The sequence below is a fragment of the Podarcis cretensis genome (genome assembly GCF_951804945.1).
Source record: "Podarcis cretensis genome assembly, chromosome: 5".
Lineage (NCBI taxonomy): Eukaryota > Metazoa > Chordata > Lepidosauria > Squamata > Lacertidae > Podarcis > Podarcis cretensis.
The window spans coordinates 74,321,770-74,349,685 of record NC_137174.1 but is presented as its reverse complement, the minus strand read 5'-3'; the positions used below and the strand labels follow the sequence as shown (position 1 = coordinate 74,349,685).

The 27,916-nt window shown below is 40.8% G+C and overlaps 1 protein-coding gene and 2 long non-coding RNA genes across 3 annotated transcripts in view; 1 reads left to right on the top strand and 2 right to left on the bottom strand.

Annotated features, from left to right (window-relative positions):
• The first annotated feature begins 470 nt into the window (after positions 1-470).
• On the top strand, positions 471-27,910 carry LOC307217250. The gene is made up of 3 exons (XR_013839488.1): positions 471-3,700; positions 8,277-8,337; positions 26,210-27,910. It is a non-coding gene; the product is annotated as an uncharacterized lncRNA (long non-coding RNA).
• Positions 10,946-27,916, bottom strand: part of ATP1B3 (ATPase Na+/K+ transporting subunit beta 3) — a 36,150-nt gene continuing 19,179 nt past the window's right edge. Inside the window, exons 3-7 of the mRNA XM_079978286.1 lie at positions 25,804-25,911; positions 19,500-19,687; positions 18,047-18,097; positions 12,781-12,867; positions 10,946-12,010 (exon numbers count right to left, since the gene is read on the bottom strand). Coding sequence (XP_079834412.1) covers positions 11,840-12,010; positions 12,781-12,867; positions 18,047-18,097; positions 19,500-19,687; positions 25,804-25,911 — 605 coding nt within the window. The 3' untranslated portion in view covers positions 10,946-11,839. The remainder of the gene's footprint in view (positions 12,011-12,780; positions 12,868-18,046; positions 18,098-19,499; positions 19,688-25,803; positions 25,912-27,916) is intronic.
• Positions 15,057-18,040, bottom strand: LOC307217283. The gene is made up of 2 exons (XR_013839524.1): positions 16,181-18,040; positions 15,057-16,148 (listed from the first exon to the last, which is right to left on the bottom strand). It is a non-coding gene; the product is annotated as an uncharacterized lncRNA (long non-coding RNA).

Genomic DNA, 27,916 nt, shown 5'->3' with positions numbered 1-27,916 from the left:
CCTGCTGCTGTTTCTATAGTAATATCTGAACAGGCATAACACACTCTGTCATCCAAAGAAAGTGAACAGTTCAATCTCATTCAAGTTCACTCAAAAGTAGAGTCCGTGTGATAAAGTGCATAAGATGTTGGAATGGGACTGGGGAGATCCCTGTTTGAATTGCACAGCCATGCAGTTCAAAAACAAAATGTTTCCAAGTCAGGAAAAAGTCCACTCTTTGCCATTCCACATCTTTCTGAATTTTGTATGTAATGACCTGGATATGCCCCATTACTATCAAATCCTTTCTGCTAGATCATGGCAACTTTATAGATGACCAGGCTCTATTTAGCAACAGTCAACTTCTAAATGCATTTCTGCTCCCTGGATTGTAGCCCCTGTGAACCCACAGTGGACCTTTCTGGTCCTACAGCAGGGCTGGAATACCTGCTGCACTCCAGTCCTCATCAGTCTCAAACAGCAAGGCCAGTTGAAGTTCTGCAGCATCTGGTGAGCCAAGGTTTCCCCACCCCTGTCCTGGAGAATGGCAAAGATGCATTGCCGTGCCATACTATTATCAAGTTTTGGTTTAAGAGCCCTTCTTATTTGTGCATATTGCTAATTCTATTCCCAACCTGAAATGTGAATATTATAAAATGGCTGTCCCGTTGTTCCATTTAGGTGAAAGTGAGGGGAAAGTGAAGGACAGCTATAAACCAGGAATGAGAAGGTACAGGAAATGACTCAGAAGATTTAGCTTTATTTAATTAACCATTTGTGCTTTTGAAATATCTCCTCACTGATTTGAAAACTACAGTACTTAGTGCCACAGGCAGAGGCAAGTTAGAACAGTTATCACAGCCTCTGGCATGGGCAAGATAATTACATGGATCAAGAATCAGTTACAGAAAAGGTGTGTTGTTCTTGGAACATTCTGAAATCTGTACCAGTTTAAGACTTGTTTTAAACCTCGATGCCAGGGAGCAGTGTCCCAACCTGCAGGTATAGCTTTGGCTTCTCATACTCTACAATTACTCAAGTATACCCTAATTAAGAAGTCAAAATGACTGTTTTGAGAGAGAGGGATTTATTATTGTGGTCACTGCCAAAATTGCAAGTTAAATTTTCACTACAAGAAAAATCTGTTGCTTTTATGGATGCATACAACTTTCACCCCTTTTACTTTTTTTTTAAAAAAAATCACAAACAGGTTCATTGTGCTTTTTGGTGGGCTTTTGAAGCTCTGAATTCCTACTTTTTATTTTGAAGGAGGATCCAGCTGATGGGAGGAAATGTTAGGATTAGCCTAGGGTAGGGAACTTTCAACTGGCCAGATGAGTATAATTTCCATTCCCCTTCTCTTGAAAAAGCATGGCCAATGGTTAAGGAATGATGGGAGTTAAGTCCAGCAGTAGTCTAGGGCCCTGTCTTTAGCCTCTGGTCTGGTTCTGTCAGCAGAAGGAGAGAGAGACTACAGCAGAAAAAGGTTTAAAGATGCCAGCCACCAGCCAGTGATAGGACATGAGAAACAGGCAGGAGGAATGTTTTAAACAACTATTTAAAAGCTTTTTTCAGTTATACAAAATAAAGGGGGAAAAGAAAGTAGGGAGAATGCTTAAGAGAAGCTTGGATACATGGAAACAGTGGTAAGCAAATAATGGTAACTGTTGGTGGCTGTGTAAGAGAATTGGATCATTCAAGACAGGCCTCCATTGTTAACATTACTGATGATGCCAGATCAGGTTCTAGAGTAGGGATCTCAAAGAACAAGCGTGGAGGCTGCAGCACCCAAACAGCACAGGGAAGAGCAATTCAGTAGTGGTGTGTATTTTGGGGAGAAAAGTTAGTTTCTTTGTGCTGAGAAAAATTGTTGACCTACTAAAGTCATATCATTGCCAGATAGATGTCTGGAGAGAGGACATTTATTTTTCTTCTGCTTCATACAGCTGCTTTAATTTTGAAGTTTACAGGAGTGACGAGTCATTACAATATTGGACTTGGTGATCCAAGCTGCAAAATATGGCAGTGCCCTAAGAGAAGAAGCAGAGCTTCATTTTTCTTTTTACTGCTGGCCTGGCTTCTCTCATGGATGAAAGATGCCTGAATGTAAGTATTATGTTTGTTCTACTCATCCCTTCATTCAGTGAAGTGCTAATTAGAGGTTTACTTAAAACATGAGGGGCGGCTGGGTTAGACGCATACACAATAATGAAGTAATCCCAGATAAAGTAAAGCCTGCGTTCACATTAAAAATGAGACATGAAAAAGGGTTCCTGTGATGCCACATGCATGCTAAGTAGTTCTTTGTATAGCGCAGGATAGATGGCAAAGAGAAAGAGATGCCCGAAGTAAGAGTGTGGTTCAGTTGCATTGAATAATTTGATGGGGAAATCCCAGGTTGTTTACAGACCAAGATACAGGGTTTTTGGGGGGGAGGGGGTGGACGTAAATGCTGCCCTTGAAACTTCCCCAGTCCCACCATGAGAGCTTTTGCCTAGCTAGGAAATATCCTTAAATTGTGATGGTGCTTTTTTCTTGGATGGAAGACAACATGCAGAAACCTTGATTTTTGCATGACTAGAGTCAATTCAGTGCTCTGCCCATATTTGCACCTGGTCCTGCCTGCCCCTGGTTTGCAACTCCTGGAAGATTGCCCATGAGGAAATGTGACCCTCAGGCTGAAAAGAATCCCCCACCCCTAAGAAAGAGTATGAACCAGAAGCAGAGGACAATTTTGCTTAGCCTGTGATAGTGCTTTGTATAGTCCAAGGTGCATCCCTCAATAGGAGCCTATGATCCTCTTCAGATGCAATGCGATGTAAAGATGCTGGGGGTGGGGGGACATTCTGTGATATCTGTAAAACAAACATTTTTATCATAGAAACAGCGAATTGTAGAATTGGGTGGGACCCTGAGGGCCATCTAGTCCAACACCTTGCAATGCAGGAATCTCAACTAGATCATACATGACAGGTGGTCATCCAACCTCTACTTAAAAAACTCCAAGGAAGGAGAGTCCTCCACCTCTCATGGGAGTCCGTTCCAATGTTGAGCAGCTCTTAATGTCAGAAAGTTCTTGCTGATCTTTAGTCTGAATCTCCTTTCTTGTAACTTGAAGCCATTGGTTTGGGTCCTACCCTCCAGAGAAAACAAGGTTGCTCCATCCTCCGCGTGGCAGCCCTTGAGATATTTGAAAACAGCTATCATATCTCCTCTTTGCCAGGCTAAACATACCCAGCTCCTTCAAGTATTCCTCAGAAGACTTGACTCATTTGAAGCTTGTGGTCTACCCCCATAATCTTTTCACATGCACTACTGGCATGCCTAGTGTTCCCCATCTTATATTGTCCAGCTGGTTCTTCCTAAATTTGTCACTATTGAAATTTTATTAGTTTGGGCCCAGTTCTTCCAACTATTAAGGTCATATTGAATCCAGATTCTATCTTCAGCAGCATACTTACCTCTCAGAGTTTGGGGTCATCTGCAGATTTTATGACCATCCCCCAAATGCCTTCATCCAATTTGTTTATAATGATGTTGAACAACAACAGGCCCAGGACAGAACCTTTTGACACTTACTTTTCCCCACAAATGATGAGTCAGCCAGTTACAAATGCCCTAAACTATTCTGGACTAGAACCAATTCAATTGTAGCCATGAAAGGTTATGCTCACTTAACGGATAAGGACAGAAAAGAACTATATACCATGATCTGCAAAAGGTACTGTCAGCTACTTATACAGCTTAAATGTACACAGTATAAACATGGTGAGCAATGACAAAAACCACGAACAGGTGTTAACTAATAGCCTTTGTGGAGGAGAAACCATTGTCTCATTTCAGGGCAAAACAAATGCAACTTACTGATAAGAGGTAGTGCAGCAGTTTTATGTTGCAGTCTCCCTTTGAAGTTCCTTTGTTAGGGAACAGTTAGCAGAGTGACCTAGAGGCAATTGAAATCTGACCAAAACATGTAATCTCTAGAAACTGCTCGGGAACATTTCAGTGTCCTAGACATAAATAATGACTTAAGGCAGCAACATTAGCAAATAAACTTCAAAGAAGACTAGGGAAGCATTGACTGTCTTCACGTTTCCCCCTGCATCGTGATTGTTGCATCATGCGTAATAATAATAATATATTATTTATACCCTGCCCATCTGGCTGGGTTTCCCCAGCCACTCTGGGTGGCTCCCAATAGAATACAGTGGTACCTCGGGTTAAGAACTTAATTCGTTCTGGAGGTCTGTTCTTAACCTGAAACTGTTCTTAACCTGAGGTACCACTTTAGCTATTGGGGCCTCCCGCTGCCGCCATGCCGCCACCGCATGATTTCTCTTCTCATCCTGAAGCAACGTTTTTAACCTGAGGTACTATTTCTGGGTTAGCGGAGTCTGTAACCTGAAGCGTCTGTAACCCGAGGTACCACTGTATTAAAAACATGATAAAAAATCAAACATTAAAAACTTCCCTAAACCCACACATCATGATTTGCAATATTTTGCCAGGTCAAAAATTATGAAACTGTTCTCACGCGTTCTCTCTCTATATATATATCGTCCAGCCCTAAAGAAGACCACTATGAACTGCTGAACTAGAATTGATCATTACATTTGGTTATTTAGTCCTGAGTTGAGACTATAGTTTCTTCTCCATGTGCTGATAACACTGAATGCCCTGGTGGAGTAGGCTCTAATCCAGAAAAGCTTCTATCACAAATACTGGGCTCCAAGACTTGTTTTTTTTGGAGGGGGGGTTTGCTGCATCAGACAAACCTTTCAAGCTGCAGGGTTCAGTTACACCATTAATTCATGGTGTGAATCATAGAATCATAGAGTTGGAAGAGACCACAAGGGCCATCGAGTCCAACCCCCTGCCAAGCAGGAAACACCATCAGAGCACTCCTGACATATGGTTGTCAAGCCTCTGCTTAAAGACCCCCAAAGAGGGAGACTCCACCACACTCCTTGGCAGCAAATTCCACTGTCGAACAGCTCTTACTGTCAGGAAGTTCTTCCTAATGTTTAGGTGGAATCTTTTTTCTTGTAGTTTGGATCCATTGCTCCATGTCCGCTTCTCTGGAGCAGCAGAAAACAACCTTTCTCCCTCCTCTATGTGACATCCTTTTATATATTTGAACATGGCTATCATATCACCCCTTAACCTCCTCTTCTCCAGGCTAAACATGCCCAGCTCCCTTAGCCGTTCCTCATAAGGCATCGTTTCCAGGCCTTTGACCATTTTGGTTGCCCTCCTCTGGACACGTTCCAGTTTGTCAGTGTCCTTCTTGAACTGTGGTGCCCAGAACTGGACACAGTACTCCAGGTGAGGTCTGACCAGAGCAGAATACTTCCCTCCCTTGATCTAGATGCTATACTCCTATTGATGCAGCCCAGAATTGCCGCGTCACACTGTTGGCTCATGTCAAGTTTATCTCCTTAGTTATTCTGGGCTGTGTTTCCTCTGCTGAATCATTTGCTCCAGATTCTTCAGGTCGGGCATTTTTTTCTTTATCGGAGAAGACTGAGGCAAAGAAGGCATTGAGGAATTCAGCCCTTTCTGTGTCCCCTGTTTGCATTTCACCATCTTCTCCTCTGAGCGACCCCACTGTTTCTTTGTTCTTCCTTTTGCTACGAACATACCCATAAAAGCCTTTTTTGTTGCTTTTAACCTCTCTAGCAAGCCTGAGTTCATTCTGTGCTTTAGCTTTTCTGACTTTGTGTCTACACGTGCTGGCTATTTGTTTGAATTCCTCTTTGGTGGTTTCCCCCCTTTTCCATTTTTTGTACACATCCTTTTTTTAATCTTAACTCAGTTAAAAGTTCTTTAGATAGCCACCCTGGCTTCTTTAGGCACCTTCCATGTTTCCGTCTCATTGGTATTGCCTGAAGTTGTGCTTTTACTATCTCCCTCTTAACAAACTCCCAGCCATCATGAACTCCCTTTCCTTTTAGTATTACTGTCCATGGGATCTCACCCAGCACTTCCCTAAGTTTTATGAAGTCGGCTTTCTTAAAGTCAAGAAATTGAGTCCTAGTATGCTTGGCTGCTCCTTTCCGCTGTATAGTAAACTTCAGAAGAGCATGATCACTCGTGCCTAATGATCCTTCCACTTCTACCCCACTAACCAGGTCATCAACATTGGTTAGGACCAGATCTAAAATGGCTGTTCCTCTTGTTGCTTCTCCCACTTTCTGGACAACAAAGTTGTCTGCAAGGCCAGTGAGGAATCTGTTTGACCTTATGCTCTTGGCTGAGTTTGACATCCAGCAAATATCCGGGTAATTGAAGTCCCCCATTACTACTATCTCCCTTCCTTTTGCATGCTTGGCCATCTGTTCCAGGAAGGCAGCATCTATGTCCTCCGTTTGGCTTGGGGATCTATAGTAAACTCCCACAATGAGGTCACTGTTATTCTTCTCTCCCTTAATTTTGACCCAAATGCTCTCACTTTGGCTTTGAGGTTCTAAATCTTGGATCTCTTCACAGGTATACACATCCCTGACATATAATGCCACTCCTCCTCCTTTCTTGTCTGGTCTGTTTCTCTGAAATAGATTGTATCCCTCCATTATTACATTCCAATCGTGGGACTTATCCCACCAGGTTTCAGTGATGCCTATTATGTCATATTTAGTTTGCTATACCAAGAGCTCAAGCTCATCTTGTTTATTTCCCATGCTTTGCTCATTAGTGTACAGACATTGAAGTCCATTGATCATTCCCCCGTGTCTCTTATTTAAGGATTTTTTCCTCCCACCACTAGGTCTGCGTGCTGTTTGCTCCATTTGGTCTATGACATTTGGATGATCATCTTCATCAATTGATAGACTCCTACCTTCAGGAGCACTGTCTCCCTCCCCCACATTAGTCAGCTTCTGTTCCTCTCAGTAGGGAATCCCCTATCACCACTACACGCCTCCTCTTAGGTTTGGTCGGGGTTCTTCCGTGAGCTGTCCGTTCCAAGGTCGCCTGCACATTCCCTGAGGACTGACTTTGCTGCTCGTCTTCATATACCTGATCAACTGTAATGAGGGAGAGATCCTCAAATGGAGTCTGCTCTTTGTCTTCCATGCTAGGGGAGAGGACCTCAAAGCGATTGTGTATTTCTAAACAATCAGAGCGAACCCTGGGCCTCCTACTTCTTTGAGTCACGTTTCTCCATATATCTGGCTCCTGTGTTGGTGAACTAGCCTCCTTCTCATGGGAGTCCCCTGTCTCCTCCTTGGTGGAGACGGTGTGCTCTGTTGCTTCCAAGAAGAGCTCCAGCTCTCTAATTCTTTGGAGCGTAGCTATACGTTCCTCCAGTTGCTGGACTTTGTCTTCTAAGAGGGCAATCAACATGCAATTGCTGCAGGTAAAGCTGCCTGCAACCTTTGGCAAGATGGCAAACATTGCGCAGGAACCGCAGGCAACTGCAGCTGTTCCCTCACCCTCCATCTTGAGAACGTGTCGTTGGGGGTGACTACAGCAGTCCTCCATCATAAAAAGCGTGAAGACAGGACAAATAACTCCCCCCCCCCCAAAAAAAACACCTAGGTCTCCCCCAACAAACGTTTGAGACTAGCTCCCCTAAATCTAAAAGATGGATTAAACTGCGCGCGCCGCTGCCCTGCAAGCTCTGATAAGCTCCTCCCATAGCTAATCACCTGCCTCAACAGGAACCCTGCCCCCTCTGACCTTTGCACAGGGAGAGCAGCTAATCAGCCACAAAGAAACACACACACAAGAAAACCCTTTTTGCTCCTCCTTCAGCTGCTGCCCTGCAAGCTCTCATGAAGATACATGTAGTTTCAGATTATACTGCAGTAAATGCGCAGATACAAGTATGAATTCAGCAACTGCAGCTACAGCGTCAAAGTGTTTGCAGAGAAGCAAGAAATCTAAGAAGTTTGTAGTTATGGATTACACCTAGAAAAAAATGCATTCCACATCCTCGAGCATAGCCATAGTTACACTAGTGTTCTTTCTACACTTCTCTTTCCCATTTATTGAAATTCTTTGCCCTGCTAAATGGCACCTTTCGTCCAATCACTGACAGCAGAAAGGTTTACATGGGAGAAAATGTTAATGTTATCATGTAGCCATTAAATTATAGGGCAGGGATAATATAAACACATGCAGTCGCCTTTCCAATGTTCAAGAGTAGAAATACAGAATGTTATACCTGAAAGCTGAATAATCTGTAGGCAGAGCAAAAAACAGATTACAAGTTACTGTAAATTGTACTGACAAGTACAGGCAGCAATAGGAAAGTAATTATGGGCACAGTTTTAACGGTCTTTACCTGTTTGCAGAGTGAGGTCCATCCCTATCATCCATCCCTTGGTGCTTCAATAATTATCGGGAGGAAAGGAGGTAGGGAATATTTTGCATCCACAGGATCCAGAGCTCTCCTGTTCCCCTGGCATACCACTGGAACTTCCATACTTATATTCCCACCAGCCAACACCACCCCATTCTGACTTGGGTGGTGCAAGGCCACCTGATTCTGACTCCCCTGCTCTCTATTTAGTGCCTTTTAGTATTATTTTTCCAAGCAGGCAGAAGGCACACAAATGGTGCAAGGGGGGATCCCCAATATGGCTGTTCCCCAGATAGGCGTGTCAAGAGAGAGCACATCCTGCTGTGTGCTCTAAAGCAGTGTTCCCCAACCTTGGGCCTCCAGCTGTTTTTGGACTACAATTCCCATCATCCTTGACCACGGGTCTTGCTAGCGAGGGATGATGGGAGTTGTAGTCCAAAAACAGCTGGAGGCCCAAGGTTGGGGAACACTGCTCTAAAGGACTTCATTTTATAAATGACCAGCCCTTCTAAGCATAACATCTCAAGGAGAGATCAGGTTTGTAAGGGCAATGCTGTTATCCAAGATATACCAGCCCTTACTGGTTTGGGGCTTTATAATTACTGTTAATAATTCGATTTGTATCTTGCCTCTCCTGGCAGATACAGCAATGATAAAACAAGAAGGCAGTAACTGGAACTTTTGGTGGTAGCTGCATTGAGCTTTTAAAAGTAAAAATTGGGTAAGTGTTTTTAAATACACTTCGTATTGGACACTAAAGCTAACAGACCTGTGAGAAGCACAGCATGTACATTGTTCTCAGCAAATGAGCAACACTAGCCTTAGAATAGGTAGCACTCTGTAGAATGCACTCTGGTAGTTGAACCTGGTAGTGTGTCAAGTATAAATGACAGTGGCCAGCTCCTGAGAATCATGGAATAGTTTCAGCTGATTTCTTAGATAAAAAGCATTCCTTGGCATCTGCATCTCCAGCCGCACTCCCCTGCTGCATGAATGTTCTTTCGTCAATGAGTTTATCATTGTGTCTGGAAAAGTAATCCCTGCATCTCCCCTGTACTAAATCTGGAAGTGTCCATACTGGAGTAGTAAAGATCTACCTTATGGCTAGGAAAACAAGTATTTTTTTAAAAAATAAATAAATTAGTTGCACTAAAAGTCAGATCTGGCTTTTAGTTCAACTAATCTATCTCAGTTCAATTAATCACTCACGCAAGTTTATTTCCCATAGCTGAGTGAGAGAAGGGGAGGGAGGAAAGGGCTGTTTAGCCACTTCTGTGTGTGACTTCAGCAAGTAGATACTGTGTAAAGCTGCTGCTTGTTAGTCCCCCTTATAAATAGGACAAATGCAAAAGCTATGATAAATAGGGTGAGGTGGGCTCGTGGGCCTCTAAAACCTCCAGTAGCTGGAGAGGCTTCAGAGTGGATTTTGTTCTGCTTTAGCTACGATTGCATTTGTGTTTGTCAAAATACATCTGCTGTATGCACAGAAGAGGCCCACAGCTATTTCAAGCAATGGCACATTACATAACTTTTAACCTGAATTTTATTCTACTCCTATCCACATTGCTTTACAAGTTCAGTTGCAATGTGCTGCATAAAGATGCATATATGGACCCACCCCCACCCCTTTAAACTTTGTAATTAATGAAAATTATGGTAAGCCAAGCCTGAGAATAACTAGCAAATTTACTGACTGCAGAGGTTGCCCTAGGAGCAGATTCCTTACATTTGCAATCTATATATCCAGCCAGTTGCTGCACAATTATATAGCATTAGTAAAGGACAGATATTCCCTTAACAGAAATCCACAAATGTACTCACCATGTAAACCATTTCTCTCCCTGGAAAAGCAAACCATTCCAACAAGGGCAAGATTTAGGTCCAAATTTAAAGTTAAACTATAGTTTGTAGGAATTAGCTCAAATCCAAAAGGGGTAGTGATACACAAAGCTGAGCAAGTCACTCTGTAGGAGAATGTTTGTGTAGTTATCTGTGCTAATCATTCTGAGCAGGCAAGGATTCCAGACTAAAAATAAGGGTTGAGAATGCAGGAGGGAACTTAATTTCCTTTTTGGTCTCTTCTATGCAAACAACTTCAGGAGCCGTAGTGGAGGTAGTCTTCAAGGTGCTTCAGTAGTTATTTAGTTAGACACAACTGCCTAACAGCTTTGCTCTGGAGTGCATAAGTTTACAAAGGAAAGGTCATGGGAATTTCTATTGTAAAATTTCTGAACTAGGACATAATTAATTTGATTCTATTAGTTTCAGAGCTGAAGACCAATGTTTTCTCCTGCCACACCTATATAACAAAACCCTAGTATGAATGTTGCTTGAAATGGTCCCTTGTGCTCATCTTGTAGACATTTAAGCTATACACAGTATTGTCGCACTGTATCTTTTTACATTTTCTGGCCATTTAGCACCTCCATTTCCAAATTCTGTATCATATACACACACCTACTGGAATTGGTTGCAAATTTCATAATGGCCATGCTCTGAGCAGCTCCCTTCCTAGGAAGGCCTGGCTTAAAATATATTATATCTGAGAATGAAGAGAGGACTTCTCAACCTTTGAAACAAAGTTTGGTGTTTAAAGGTTGTTAGTGTGTTATTGTGCGTACCCAGCAGCAAAACATAGAACATAACTCATCTCAAACTATATAAATTAAACAAAGGAATGTTTAATCAATACAGTCCTTATTTTGAGCTTTAAAATTTTAAACAGACATTTCTCCTTCCAGGGATTTTTTTTATTGGAAAGTGTAAGTCTGCTCCCACATAGTGAGGTCTTTTCTTCCAAGCAGCTTTGCAGTACAACCATAACCAAGTTTCTAAACCATAAACATAAAGAAATGTTCATACCAATAGTTAACTAAAAATGTTTTAAAAGTGACATTGTATTGGTTTTATCTGTGCTCCACATAACAGCAAGCATTTAATACGATGACAATCAGTTTATCAACTAAAATATCAAATCTAGACCAAACTTTACACAAACACACAATACCTGCATGATGACAAGCACAACAGACTAGTTCAGTATTTAAATAATGTTAGTATTGATTTTTGACACTTAAAGTCCACTTCCTCCAACCCAATACAGGACTTAAGGCATCCCTGCACAAAACACAACTCACTATGAGAGGTTGGGAAGTTTGAAATTTTCTCCTAAAACTGTGTTGGTATTGATATGATAGTTAAACCAGTGTTAAACCAATACAATATTTACATAGCATAGCACATTTGAGACACTCACTTGGGGATAAAGCCCACATTTTGGAACAGGACAAAGACCACCATGATTACAAGTTATTTACAGGTCCCTAAAATGACAAACTATGTCTGTACACTGGTCCAACAGGGCAGGCAAAAGCATGACATGCAGTTATTTTGTGAAGGATTTAAAACATGATTTGGAAGCACATTATTATGCTACCCTGAATGCCACGTCCCACCCTATGCTTCTCAAAGGTGGTCTCATCTTCTAGAATGGCAGGTCCCGCTGATACAAAAAAAAATCACACAAGGTTTACTTTGTGAAGACACTGTTGACTTCTATTCAGTTATCAGAAATTTGAAGGAAACGCGTCCCAGAAACTTGTCACGATCATCTTCATTTTTTAAATTGCTTGATCCTGTGATCTTGCATTCAACTGTTACATCATCTTTGGTACTGGTTGTGTTAAATTCTAGTTGAACAGCTACTAGTGGCTGTAAGTAGTTTGGCTAGTGAGAGAGAATGAGAGAGAAGATCTTTTTAATTAAAAATAATAAAGGCAGACTTTTAACTCTCCTGAAGGCGCCCTAATTGCCCCAAATCACATCTCAGACGTGTCTTCGTTATGTCTTTTTAGACCAAGCAAATGTTGGGCACACAGCAGCACTGGCAAATGGGCTTGTGAGACTTTCAGCTTTATCTATTATTGCTTATTCAGAAGCAAGCCCTGCTGTATTCGGCACTTCCTGTTCCCAAACATGCATAAAACACTGCAGTCTCAGCCATCAACTCTTTCTTACTGGAAAATGAGCGAAAATAGATTAAATGGTAAAACATATATCGGGGATGCCAATGCCTTTCAGCCCCAGCTAACATAGCCAATGGTCGCAAAGGATGATAGTGGGAGTACAGCAACATCCATAGGGTCACAGGGCCCTCCTATGAGCAAGAGCCTCATTTACAATTTCAGTGCCCCATGGAATACTGTACTGCAACATGCCCCTTTAGCCCTGGGCACACCTTACGGCCCAATAGCAGAACTCTCGTATAACCAACAGGTGGAGAGGCCTAAAGGGATGAATTGTGGCTCCTTGGCTGGGCAGTATCAAGTCTGAATGCTAGCTTACTACCAACCCACCCTAACAAATTTAAAGAAGTGCACAGGGAGTGATGTTCAGTTGCGGGCAGTCTAGTTAAATAACAATAGTTACCGGTAGTTTAAATAACAGTTTCAAAAGAGTGTATTCAGTAAATTGTTTTGAGGAAAAGATATACTCACATGTAATCTTTTTCCATAGTATGGGAAATACATTAAATCAAGTTTTCCCTCAGGAGGAAAAGTAGTTATCATAGCCTTGCCTTGTTCCTATAGATGGGAAATTATATATAAAACACAGTTTTTTAAAAAAAAACAGTTTGTGGGCAAGCAAAAATAAATGCACAATAAATATAGTTAAACCCTTTATTTTGTTCGCTTAAAATGATGTTAGGGTGAATATTCAGAAAGCCAGACACACAAAGTTAAGCTTGCTTAGCCCTTTGTTATCAGGTCAAGTGCACCTAGCAATGCCATACAAATAAAATACCTGATGGTAGTTACTAAGCAGGACAAAGTAAAAAGCAAGGCATGCCCTTCAGTGCTACTCCTTGTCCAGTAAAACAACAGTTGCAGGTAAGTCCAAGCCAAAAATACCTCCTCATGTAAAGTATAAAAACTTCAATACTTGTGTAATGAATGACAAATAAAAAGACGTGTGCCATAACACACAAGTGTAACAGTGAAATACTAGTATCAACAAACTTCACAGACCTTGCAACCACAGCACATGCTACCTGAGCAGCCTTTGCACAACATTTCACAACTGCAGAAACAACAGAAAATGCTTCCATGGATGTCATAAAAGCTGTGATTTCCTGTCATTGCAATGACCACAGGGATGACACCACCCATTTTCTTAGTGCCACTGTGTCAGGCATTATCCATTCAGAGCCTGCCTCTCTTGATACCCCAGCAATGTGGTTATGTGTCTAGACTCAATTCAGACTTTGATCACCTCTAGATCTACATGGAAGAGACATATTTTGGAATGTCCAAATCACTGAACTGTTCAGCTTCCAAAGAACCTACTTATTTTAAGCAGACAGTGTCCATCGTATTTGGAAAAAGAAAAGAAAAACACTGGCCACTGACATATTATGCACTTGGAAGTATATGCCATGTGTTTCCATGCTGCCTGCAATCTTAATTTGAGAAAACAATATAAACCACTCAATCAAAAGAATCTGTAGTATACATAAAATATAATTAAATCCACATATACATGAATCTGCAAAATTTTAAAACATGTATACTTAACTAAATTATATGTCTGGGTAGGCTTGCTGAAATAAAGAAGTTTTTAGCAGGTGTCTAAAACAGTACAGAAAGGGTATATGGCTAATGAGCTGCTATACTAGAAAACAGACTTCACAAATGTAGAAAGAACATTATATATTCCACAGAATGAACAGGACAAAGTGGTCTTTCAAGTACACCAGCCCCAAACTATGAAAGGCATTGTACACAAACAGTAAAACCTTGAACTAAACTCAGTAGCAAATAAGTATCCAGTGCAGATTTTTGAGCAGAGGTGGTGTAATAGGTTGGCAGGATTCCACTGCTGTCAACAATTGCTCTGAAGCATTCTGCACTAACTGCAGTTTCTGAACCAACCACAAGGCAAGCCCTACATTGAATGCATTGAAGTAACCAATGCATGGACTGCTATGGTCAAGCTATCTTGGTCTAGGAACAGCCACAGCTGTTGTATACTAGTGAAGTTAGCAGAAGGTTCTCCTCTCCACCAGGGCCTCTAGTGACAAAGCTGGATCCAATAGCAACTCCAGACGATGCATCTGATCCTTCAAAAAGAGTGCAACTACATCCAGAACAGGCAATTAGCAGATTTCTCTTGTTCCTCTGTCTATCAGGATTGAAGCTCAGTTATTTCCCCTCTTCTGGCCCACCAATACCCTGGTTCAGGGTCCCTATGACCACCTCTGATTCAGTTTTGAAGAAATAGAATTGAGTGTCATAAACATCCTTGCTCTCAACAGCTTCATGTGGGTATTAAATGGCATTGGGGATTAGTGCCCTGTAGCACTCCAGGGGCATGAAAATCCTCCACACAGGTAATAGTAGAACCACTGTTAACACAGGGATCCCTAATATCTATCACATGAAGCTGGTCCAGAAACCAGACAGATCTGTGAAAAAAGAGCAAGGTCACACTTCTTTTGTCCCATTCTCAAGAAAGATTATCGTATTTTTCACTCCATAAGTCACACTTTTTTCCTCCTAAAAAGAAAGGGGAAATGTCTGTGCATCTTACGCGGAAGAGGGACCGACTAGGTGCGTTTTAAGGAGCGAAAAATACGGTATCTATCAGGGCGACCAGGACTGTTTCAGGACTGAACCACGAATGGAATGGGTGATAATCCGTATCATCCAAGCAAGTCTGACTGCTCCTCCACAATATTGTCTATCACCATCCCTAAAAAGGGGATATGAATGACTGGTTGATACTTAAGTCCAAACTACTGCCTCTTTCCAAGTTATGCAATGAAGTGCTTACAGCACATAGAACTCAACCAGTTAATGAGGCATACAGATTACTGGTGTACACTGTCAGGTGCAGGATACTTGAAATAGTCTCTGCTTGAGGATGCAATGCAGACTGTGAAGAGCACCTTCTTTGCTATTCACACTACCATATGCTAGGCATGATTATGTGCACTAACATAACCAGTGTTCATTCCATTTCATGGTGAGACTTCCACCACTTGCACTCTAGTTTCCATGCAGCCTGATTCATGGACCACAGCTTCCTAGAATACAAGGGAGTCTATCAGGCTCATCAACGCTGGAAAGGACATTCAGCATCAATCATCTGCAATCTGTTTCTCTGGCTCAACACCAGGAGCAAAGCCTCTAAGCCTGCTGCAACATGCATAAAGTTTTCTGATAAAGGAGATGGAACTCTTCTGACCCTCCAAGTCTGGCCTGGTGTATAACAAAATCCTCCACTAAAAAGAAAGAAAATGCTCCCAAATAATGCCTGAATCAGCCTTGCAACTAATGCATCATGATACATGCATCAAAGCCAGTATATTCCATCACCAAAAATAAGAGCTGAGAAAAATGGTGAAGCAAGAGCTGGTGTTCTTTTAATTTGCATAAATTAAACCATTGTGGGGAAAGCTGGATGAAAACTATGCACTTTAAATTTTCTGTTGATTGAATTTAGCAGAGAACTTCAGTTGTGGAAAGCATGTCAAGCAACAAGTTGTATCTCACCACAGGAATAAAACTTCAACTGTTCCAAGTAGTCAGCATGCCGTATATAGTACAAAATGTTTGGGGAAAACATTACACGGTATATTTCACTTTAGTTACAACAGCTGCTTTCTGGTGTGATCCTAATTTTAAGCTATTGGACAGAAAGAAGCAGGAGGAGGTAAAATGAATGTTATTACACTATTGGGTCACATAAGGTGAAACACATATCTTTGATTCAGAAATACAGAACAGCATAGGCTGGCAAAGAGGAAATGGAGTAGCTAAAAGAATTATGCTGCATATGATACACTGCCTTCGTGATATCCATTCTCCAACGTATTTATTTACATTTATATACCACCTTTATCTTCCAAGTAACTAAAATGTGGTGTACATGGTTCTCCACCCCATTTCATCTTCACAAGCTTGTGAGGTGGGTTAGTCTTAAGAGATAGTGAGTGGCCCAAGGTCACCCAGTGAGCTTCATGGCTGAGTAGGAATTCATACCCTGGTCTCCCAGGTTATAGTCCAACACTCTAAACCCAGAGCTTTCCAAACTTTGCATGTCAATGACACACTTTCTAGACATGCATCATTTCACAACACAGTAGTTCAGTTTTACCAACAAACTGGAGGTTAAACTAGCCCCTTTTCAGTCCCTGGAAGAGCAAAGGGAGCATTAACGCGACACTGCAGCTGACACACTAATGTGTCACAACACAGAGTTTAGAAAGCTTTGCTCTAACCATTACATCACATCTCAAGGTGTCACCCAGGGGCCATTATTAATGTTCTTTTTAATCTGCCAGTCACATGCATGACAAGTGTTAACCCATGTAAAGACAATTATGGATGTAAACACATCTACACAAAAAAGGACTTTAGATATCTGAAAACAACCCACACCAGCTACAATCCACACCAGCTTTACACCCAGAACAATTTTTGTGCCAGCACTTCCACACCTAGAACACATTGCTAAATTGGGTTAAAAGGGTGAAAAGGTTTTACAGATACAATATTAGCAGTGTTCACACATCACAGTAAAGTATTGTTAAAGGTTTACTCTGAATGAGCATGTGCTTTGCTCTCCTCCTCCCCCCCCCCCCCCCGCACAGGTTGTTTTGCACCAAGCAAACCATGATTTGAAGCCAAGGTTTGTTCTTAGCTTACCAATTATGGTATGAGTGAAATAACCATGTTCGGATGTAATTCTAAACCAGGAAATGTGGTTTGTTGCTCTGGCTTGTATCAGGAGGAGAAAGCATGAGCAATCTGGGCCACTGTCAAAGCAGTAAGAAAAATATGTACAGGTGGCATACACACATGCACATATAATATTCTTTTAGTATATATGCAGATAATATTATATTTATTAGTTTCACTTGGATACTATATGTATTTGTAACAATAATTGTATCTGTGTATTTTTTGCTCATTTCTAGTCTTAATTGAGTCTTGCTTTTGAGATCAAGACATTAGTCACACACACCCTGCTCTCTCACTTCCCTCACCTTAGTTGTGTGGCCCTCACAATTCAAATTCAAATTAAAACTGAGTCTTTTGTAATTTTTATAAAAACCAATAATATTTTTTTTTAATGAAGCTGATTCAATCTAAAATTACTTTGAGAACCCAGCTTTGATTTAGATTCAGAGCAGGGAAGGAATAAGGGATGAGAAGGACACATGCTTCTGAAAAACAAATTCATTCAACTCTGAATTGGGGGGCAAGAAACCTGCATTTACTTTCTCTCACTCACACACAAAAAAAACTGCATACAGATAAACATTTAAAGCACATGGAACATTTATAACAAAGAAACAGATTTTGAAGAAAATGGAGTGTGCTTACAGATGAGCAATTCAAATGCTAAGATGTTATGATCTAAACTACTTCAGTGTTCATTTTCTTACCCACCATAAATATATTGTGTAAGGTGCATTTGCAGCATGCAGAGAAAAACAAAAGGTTGGTTATGAAATGGAACAAAAGAAAAAAGTAAATATGAGGAACCCATAATATCTATTCTAAATGAAAACTATAAAAACAATACTTTCAAGCTGAGCAACTAACTGACCCAAAGATAAAAGGGAAATTGCTAGCTTTTATAAATGAACAAAGGACTAAAAATACTCACAACATCTATGACTGTATAGTAAATTTGCTTCCCTAAACTTGCTTTAACAACATGAATATATGCACATTCTTATCTGAAAATACTCACCTTAGCTTCACATGTTATAGCTGGCATTCCTTGAGGTTTTAATCCAATTATCTGAAATGTAGAAGAATCTCTATAAACTCCTTTTTGTAGGTGAAGGGAATACATTATTACTTATGTTGTAAATGTGGGAAAAAGCGAATTATAGCAAGGCTGCAAGGAATTCTCTTTATCAAAAGGTTAATTTTTCTGTGATCCACTTTACAGAAAAGTTACTGTTCCCAAATTAAGAAGTTTGTATATTCAGAGTTTCAGGGGAAGGGTAATGAAAGGCAGCTTTTCAAGTTCAACTATGCCAAAGCTGCTTATTTTCAGTAGTCCCACTCGCAAACACCAAATGTACAAATCCACAAATATTGTCTCCTAATGTGCCTGCTGAAAATAAGCAGCTTTGGCATGTTGAACACACATGCAATGCCCCTCTCCCTCTTTCCTAGCATCACTGCCAATAAGATTTGACAAGAGGCAGAAGTTGGGCTCTGCTGCAATCTCATTAAGGTAATCAACTCAGTCATAACAGTTTTGTAAGATGTGCAACAAATGTGTGCCTTGCCCAACAGCTGTGTTACCTATGCAATGGTTTTTGTACAGAAAAAGAGAGTTCTCAATAAGGAAGCAAAATATTAATAAACAAGAGTCTTCAGGATCAGGTACTTCAGAACTGCCCTGTTTTAAAGTACAGCCACAACAGCACTCAGAGGGTTCCACTTCCACATGACATTTTGAGCAGCAGCAGTTCATTACTTCAAATTAGGCATGTAACATTAATGGCTGAATCCAGATGGCATATGCAAGAGACATGTCACATAACATGCAGTCAACTGCCGAATAATGAAATATTTTAGCTAAAAAGTCTGCAGCAAGAGGTCGCAGTAAGTCAAATCACAGCCCTTATCTTTCTTTCTAGCAAGACACGTTAAAACGGTTTTGTATAGTTTTGTGACGAACAATTTTGGCCAACTGGCAGATAATCTCTTGCATGACGCAGGTAGGGCCCTTGTTATTAGCAGTAGCAGTACTGGCATTCAGCCCATAAATATACTGCTAATGGTTTAGTGCTCTAAAGCACAAAAGTTACATGATTTTGAAGCTCCTGGGGATACGAAGGGAAAACAGGACAAAATGCTGCTCCTTTATGCAGTAAAAATGTAATAAAATTAGCCTGAAAGAAATGACACAGGTATGCAATTGCTTTCTCTCCAAATTCAAAACTGAGGGGAGCTCCACAGGCGTTTCTAACGGCACCTATAAAGCACTCCAACATGGGTATCAGTTAAGAAGCTTGCTCATGCAGGTGTTCCATAGGTGCACTGGAGTGAACACAGACATGCCTTAAGTGATGCTGCCTAATTGCAAGGGCCAGCTGGTCACCACAAACTATCCTTCCACTTGAAACGCAGTTGCCAGCAGAAACATAGGTAAGTTTTAGAAAGCTATAAAGAGTCAATATACTTACTCTATTCATTTTTACAATAACACATGGTGTTCCTTTAGCATAACCAAAAGTTGCATCTTGTAGTCCAGAGCATGGTCCCAAGTTAGAACGATTAAATTTGCACACTTTTTTTTCAGCATCTGAATCCTGTACAAAGAGTTGTCCTGGAGTACACGGGATGTTATCCACCTGCTTTGATTCATTATACGCTGGGGAAAACAATTCAATGCATCATATTACGCACTCATTAATTTGATACATATAAAAACTATTGACTTAACAGCTTCAAAGGCTTTGGAGAATGATTTCCAAGCTTTGAAATAAAGTAACACACATTCAATATTCAGTATTCACCCAGACAACTACAACACACATTCAATAAATACTCTTCCTGAAGTGAAGGACAGAAAGAACTAGTGAAATATATTTCCAGTTACAGATAGGTAGCCGTGTTGGTCTGCCATAGTCAAAACAAAATAAAAAAATTCCTTCCAGTAGCACCTTAAAGACCAACTAAGTTAGTTCTTGGTATGAGCTTTCATGTGCATGCACACTTCTTCAGATACCTGAAGAAGTGTGCATGCACACGAAAGCTCATACCAAGAACTAACTTAGTTGGTCTTTAAGGTGCTACTGGAAGGAATTTTTTTTATTTTGTAGTGAAATATAGATTGCTTTAAGTCTACTGGAAAAGTATGATGTGGGGACATTGGGGCCATGCGGTTCAGTTAACACTGCTCTAGCATTGTACAGTGGCCTTCAATTTGTTAATAGCTGAAATCCACCTAGAAGCCTAGCTGCAACATGAGAATCAAAAAGTTTCAAAAGTCCATGCATCTGGAGCTGGAACCTGTTAGCAATCTCAAGGTCATTTTTGCTGAAAACTAGCTCAAAAGGTAGCTGGCACCAAATGGTAACAGATGCTACTGGTTTTAATTCATTGCGAAACTGATGTCTCCTGCTGGATTTAGAATTTTAAGTTCATTAAAGTCCAAGCATGGTGCAACATGTGCTTTATTATCATCGCACTGATTAAATTTCTGATGATTTGTAAAGAGCTTTGATCTATTCAAAAGAGCAAGAGATCCTCACTGGCCACTCTCCAAACTCCTACTAGAATAAGGGCTACAACTCTAAGGCCTGGTGTGGGCCCATTTGCGGCCCATAAGAAGTGATAGCAGATGTTGGAAATATGCCAAAAACAAGAAGCTCAGTAACTGCTGGAGGAAAATAAGAGCTTCCCATCCAGAAGCTTTAAACTTGCTCATCCTTAAGGGTCTGACAGACAGGTGACAGGAAACACAAAAATAAACATAAAAGAGCAAACCCCCAATAGAATAAAGTACAAACGTATCAGCAGTAGCTGGCAGAGTAGAGTGGTGATGCTTCAGCCATTAGGTGGCATTTTCAGTCTCGGCTGTTGCTAGGGTAACTTTAAAGTATGTCTTCTTGAAAACTTAAGTTTCATTTATTATTATTCTTGTTCCTCTACCTACCTACCAAGTATATAAAAAGGTAAAGGACCCATGACAGTTAAGTCCAGTCGCGAACGACTCTGGGGTTGCGGCGCTCATTTTGCTTTACTGGCCAAGGGAGCCAACGTTTGTCCGCAGGCAGTTTTTCCAGGTCATGTGGCCAGCATGACTAAGCTGCTTCTGGCAAACCTAGAGCAGCGCATGGATACACCGTTTACCTTCCTGCTGGAGCAGTACCTATTTATCTACTTGCACTTTGACATGCTTTTGAAATGCTAGGTTGGCAGGAGCAGGGACCAAGCAACAGGAGCTCACCCCATTGCGGGGATTCAAACCGCCAACCTTTCGAGTGGCAAGCCCTAGGCTCAGTGGTTTAGACCACAGCGCCACCCGCGTCCCTACCAAGTATATAACTGAATGCAATTATAGATCTGATATTAATATTTGAGACTTTTATTTATGTATTTATTACAATTGTATACTGCCCTTTATCTGTAGATCTCAGGGCAGTTCGCAGCATAAAAATACAGCACCCAAGCAGTGGGCACAGCCAATGTTTATGTGCACATGCTCTTATATACCAACACACAAAATCAGCATTTCCAGTCCTCCCTATTTCAGCGCTAAGGTGGAGGTAGCTGAAAATACTGTCTTTTACTTTTGAAGACCAGGCAAATTTTCTTACTGATCTTAGTGCTGTGGTGCTTAATGTTAAGAACTGAGATAAAAGAGTCCTTTGTCTTAACCATCCACATGCTAAAACATACATCACAGCTGCAAGAAGAATATGCTTAAGCATCCACTGATACATCTAGTGGCATTCAAAAATGCCTGCTTTGTTTTATATATACAGTGGTACCTCGGGTTACATACGCTTCAGGTTACAGACTCCACTAACCCAGAAATAGTACCTCGGGTTAAGAACTTTGCTTCAGGATGAGAACAGAAATTGTGCAGCAGCGGCACGCCCCATTAGCTAAAGCAGTGCTTCAGGTTAAGAATAAGAACGGACCTCCAGAACAAATTAAGTTCTTAACCCGAGGTACCACTGTAGTGAGCTATCTGTAGTCTTAAAACAGGATTGTCATCAATTATAGTTGTGAATTTTTCATGATTTTACAGTTTTATCTTTTGAGATAAACCTTTTAAAAAAATCAATTGTGGTGCCTGACAAAGGTATAGATTTCAGCTTCAAAGCCATTGCTATACCAGGTATTTCAGGGCACACAAAATGGAAGTTGCCAATAAAAGTCTCCAATACAATACCAGAAATGAGGCTTTTAGTGTACGTTCCAATCAAGTTCTAGAATTTAGCAGTTTTCTTTTTACAGCTTAACTGCAGTGTTTCTAAGTGCCTATACAAATTTGATGGTTTCCAACTTAGTTGCTACTCTTTCAACATGGGTCATTGGCAAGTTACTTTTCTCAATACAAATAAGACCATATTTAATACAACAATGGTTGAACTTGCAGACAGACTTACTAGTTGTTCTTTTTTACTTTCTGGGATATCTCTCTGCAGTGAAGATTGTGTTTCATACTGAATAAAGGCATGTCAACAGTACATTCAAGTCTGCATTGTTCTTATCAAAAAAGCATCCATGCTTGCTGCAATCTCCTTTTTCATTCATCTTTCCTTCCACTGTAGCTTGCCTTCGCTTTCTCAGTCACCTTCTCTTACTTTCAGCTCCTCTCTCGTTTGCCTTCTATTCATTTCTCCTCTCACTTTCCTCCTGTCATCGCCTCTGCCACCTTCGTTCACCTTTCTCTGTCTCTTATGCTCTGTCTGTCAACTCACTTTTCACCTTCTGCCACCTTTATTTGCCCCCCTTCTTTCTACTCTCACCTGCAACATGTAAAACAATAAATATGAGCATGCCTAAGCATGGGAAGCAGAGCACAGCTACTTAACACCATCTCTTTACTTAAGTTCCCAACCATCAGATTTCTAGTTTTGATGCTGGGCAGTTCCACCACTTTCATCCATTCCTGTGTCCCCACTGCTGCAAAATTAAGGCTGCAACTCTATGCACACTTACATTAAAGCAACGAACAAGTGGGTTTACTGCAGAATAAATATGCATAGGCTTGCACTAAGAAAATCCAATCTAACAAGAGTTATGGAGGAGGGTGTACCTTGTGTAAACAGGTTCTTGGCTAAACTAAGGAATCAAGTGCACATCCATACCCCAATATAACCTGCTCCAGGAAAGGCCAAACCAATTTTGTTCCCTTTCATCAGCAAGGGCAGTTACAGTCATACCTTGGGTTAAATATGCTTTGGGATGAGCACGTTCAAGTTGCGCTCCGCGGCAACCCAGAAGTAATGGAGTGCGTTACTTCTGGGTTTCGCCGCTTGCGCAGACCTCAAAATGACGTCACGCACATGCGCAGACACAGGTTACGTTTGCTTCTAGATATGAACGGGGCTCCAGAACGGATCCCGTTTGCATCTAGAGGTACCACTATACTCTTATTCCTTCTTTCCTTTCTTTTAAATATATATATTTTATACACATACTTTATTTTGATTTTGGCTATAATCAAGTTACAAAAAACATAATAAAGCAATCACATTTTTATAAAACCAGGACCTAGAAAACATAAATCATCTCAACAGTTCATTCATTAATTAAATCATTAATATCTTACCAATTTAATCTAATCAAACCCAACCAACTACTTATTACAGTCATGACAAATTGTATTACCCTTCTTTCTACAACTCTAATGTTATGCATTTACCTAGGAGAGGCAATCTTATTGTGAATCCTGCAAAACCTGGTCCTTGCTTCTCTGCCTAGCTCAAGTCTGTACTCTGTTTCCATGCTGGCAACAAACAGGAATCCCTCTACCTCCTCCACAGCCAGTAAGGAAACACAGGATAGTAGCAGACTAGTAAAGAACTGAAGATTCACAATGTTTGTGGGATTATTCACAAGACTGCATTAAATAAACTTTACCAATAAACTTTACCCATTTCTTCACAGCCTACAATTATCACAATGTCAGTTACAGATAGATTCACAAAGGGTAGCACACTGGTGTTTATGTGCATGTAGCAGTTCAGGGCAGAATTTCAGTTTGAACTAAAAGTCTGAAGACTGTTAAAAATATTATTGTGGAAAACATGCCATTTCATCATGAAATCTGCAACTGTGGATAATTTGCTTCTGTTTGCTGTGAATGGGTGATAGACAAGGTACAGTTGCAATTTCCCAAGGTACAGTTGCAATTTGCCAATCTCCCCTCCTCAGCTACCCAAATGCACTGCTACAAGTATCCCAGATGCCCACTTATAAACTGTAGCTGGCAGTGTAAAGTGTCCTGCAACTTTCTATCCAAGAATACAGCAGAGAAAACCACACCTATTTCAAATGCAATTCCCTGACTCCCTTCCCTGTCTAGAAGGACCAGTAGTCCTAGATCTGGCTTCCAAAGCACTGGCGGCTTTGCCAAATATTAACTAGGGTGTGTTACGTCTGCTCAATTTCATTTATAATGAAAGGCAGAAATCAGTCTTGCATGTGTTCTCTCATATAAATACAATTGCACATGGAATGGCATGCATTCTGGAAATGCAACAAGAACACTGTTGGCCTGCCCCTTGCAGAGATTTTTCAAAGTATGTTTGCTCCCTAGCTTTCCACGAGTCAGTAACCTCATAGCACAGGGCATACATTTCATACATAGAAACAATGCCAACATTATAACCATGTATGGCAGGACTGGGCTGTTCTAGCCCACAGATTAGTACTTGGAGGGTGGCCATTTAGATCACAAATGACCCCCCCCCCCCAGTGCTATCCATGTACCAAATGTGCTAATTTTTTGGCATGCTTTTCACTCAAGGCATACTTCTATGGCAGTTAATGGCAGAAGAAAGCTTGTTGGTGCTAGATGGCAGAACTAGGCACTGTACTAATTTAAGACAGAAGGTCCAGCTCGGTGGCTTTCAACCAAAGTAGCATACAAATATCTCCAGCTTCCAAAGTAGACTGCAATGACACAGGTTTATTACATGCTAAAATGGTTGGGATTATACAGCCTTGTATTATTTGAATACATAGTTGTACATTTTTCCTCCAAGGTTCCCAAGTATGGTTTACAGTGCAGCATTAGCCCTCTGGTTTTAGGAGATTTCTCACTGCTCCTGAACACCTTCGCAGCACAGTCTCTTTCACCAGAAGGACCCTGGACAATCATACAAGAACCTTTTCACATCCACTAGTGACACACTGCCTCATGGCACCTCAGTCTCCTGGTATGGAATATGCTCCCATTTCCCTTCAACATACAGCACGCAGCATTCTCTACCAGTTGACATTTATGAAATATTTTCAAGACCAGTCTCATGGCGACTGCAGCAGTGACCAATCTTGAGCATCTAAAGAGGTGTGACTGATGGCAACTAGGTCTCCACTCTCAAAGAAAGATGGCAGCATATGTAGGCAAGAAATAAGCCACCAACATAATTTTCTAAAAGTTGGGTAAGGCCTAGAACCTTCAGTAAGAAATTATTAATGCAGAATAGAAGCTGACTTGGCACAGAATCCATTTTTCTTTTTAGCACAGAGTATACACAATTTATGACATGTTTCAATTAAATACAGAGGATGTGCCTACTGACTATCAGAAGACTTGCTGTTCAGATTGCCAGTAGTTCTCAAAACTTTGAACAAATTTATCTCACTTTTTTATACACAATAATAATTTAATTTTTTAAAAAAGTACCAAGGGGGGAAATACAATGACCTGTTCACGTTCTAGACCTAACAGATGGAAGGGAGCTACTTTTCATTCCTGTTAATATTTTAAATAAGTTGCTTGCAAAATATATTTATACATACCTCCTAAAAATTCGTGAAGTTTTGTCACATAAGCAGTGTAACTTGCTGACTTATTTTTGCTCAGGAAAAATTCCAGTGCTGTATCTGGCTTTGGTGAAATCATTAGCCCTACAAAAAAAAAAAGGAAACCAAAGCTAGCTGCTAATTCATAACACTTCTCAGAAAGAATTATTCTGACACATAAATCCCTCCCCAAAATGTATTTATCTGGACTTTATAGAGATCATGGAGGAATGACCTGTTCACTTCTATTGTACATAATGATCTGAAAATAATTACAGTATTTAGGTCAATTTTAGAAAACGTATCCCTCAATACTCAAATGATTTAAATGGCAGCAGTATAGTTTTACTGATTCAAGATTACATTTCACTTTCTACATTTAAGGTGTGTTTTTTTTATGCAGGGGTGATAACAGAGCAATCCAAGAAACAGTAACTTCAATCAGATCAACTCCCCGAAGCCAGTGATAGTGAGGCCCACAGAACACCAATGCTGCATTCGTGTACTCAGACACTGAAATTGAAGGCCTAGCCACACTAAGCATTAGCCAGTATCGTACTCTGTTTCAAACTTGTTTGCATGTATTGTTTAATGGAGGGCTAATGCAAGCTGAGTCAAGATTTCAACATTGGGTTTAGCTGTCCAGTCTACATACCACGGTGTGTAAAAATTACTGGTCCTGCTTACCCTCACTAATGACTTTCTGTGGTCTGATGCCACCTTATATCACCCTAGGAAATTTAGGCACATGAGAAATGTTAAAGAAATAGACAAGTGGGGCCCCATAACAAAATGGTGTGTGGGATGTGTGTCTCTGAGTCTGTAGCTAAAGGGCTTCAAGAAACACTGAAGGCAGCAGCTCCTGCTTAGCTTGGGTCTTGCCTCATGTGCAATTAAAAAAAACATTTAGAAAGTACAACCAGTCTGTGTAGAAGTAAACAGAGGGTGAGGCTTCTCCACACAACTAATGCTTTTATTTCCCTGGGCAGAGGTCCGAGGGAGCAACTTAAGTAACCCCACCTTTGGCATGCGATAATAGTGGACTACATTGCAGTGCTGCTGTACACTACACTCACCAAAGTCCACTTAGCTGGAATAGAGGCATATTGGTGAGCTATATTGCATGGTTTTTATATACTATTCTCTAGGCCCAGCCTGCAGTGCAAGGATAAAAGCAATGGATAACACTGCAGGGATGTTGTAAGGTACTCTCTCTTCTCCAGGCAAACCCCCAACCGTCAAACCCTTGCAGGGTCTATATAAACCACTCAGAACCCAAGCTGCAGTATTCAGCCCCCTACCTCTCAAGATTCGGCAAGCTTCAATTCCATGGTTATTTCAGAGCCTGTTTTATAAGTATTTGTTTACCCATGCTTCCCCCAATTAACTTAACTACCAGAGTTCCCTGGGAAGAGGGATTGGTGGTTAAACTACTCTGGCAATTGTAGCTCTGTGAGGGGAATAGGTGGGTCTCCTAACAACTTCCAGCACCTTTAAACTACCGTTCCCAGGATTTATTATTACTTTGCTAACGAGGTATAACAGTGCTTTAAATACATGGTGCAGATGTGACTAACATAGTGTTATCAAATCCTTATAAGGCTGTTTCCCATACTATTTTTTCCTAACTTTTTAAAAAAAAACTTCTGCAAACCATGGGTGCTACCATTTTGGCCATATAATGGCAGGCATTCTCCACTGACAAGCAGAAACTGAAGATGATTAAGATATTGGCAAGTGCTGGTTCACACTACGCCCTGGCATGTAGCCTCTATGATTGGTGAATCTATACTTGTTCCTAGTATTTCCAACCACAGTTTGGAAGAACATAAATGTATCTTGTTAACCGACTCATTGCACCAGAGTTGGGAAAATAAAATAAAATCCCTAACACTGTGGATTTGGGTCCAAAAAAGGACTTGGGGTTATCTGTAAATCAGAACCACCACTTTCCCCAAATTAAAGGCATCCAATGAAGTTTGCATTATAATACATAAGGAAATGCATGCCTCTGTTCCTTATGCCATGTAATTACTGACCAGATCTTATTTTGTTTTCATGTTTAACTTGTGTCAACTGTTGTAAGAAAAGAGCTGCCAATCAATCTGCT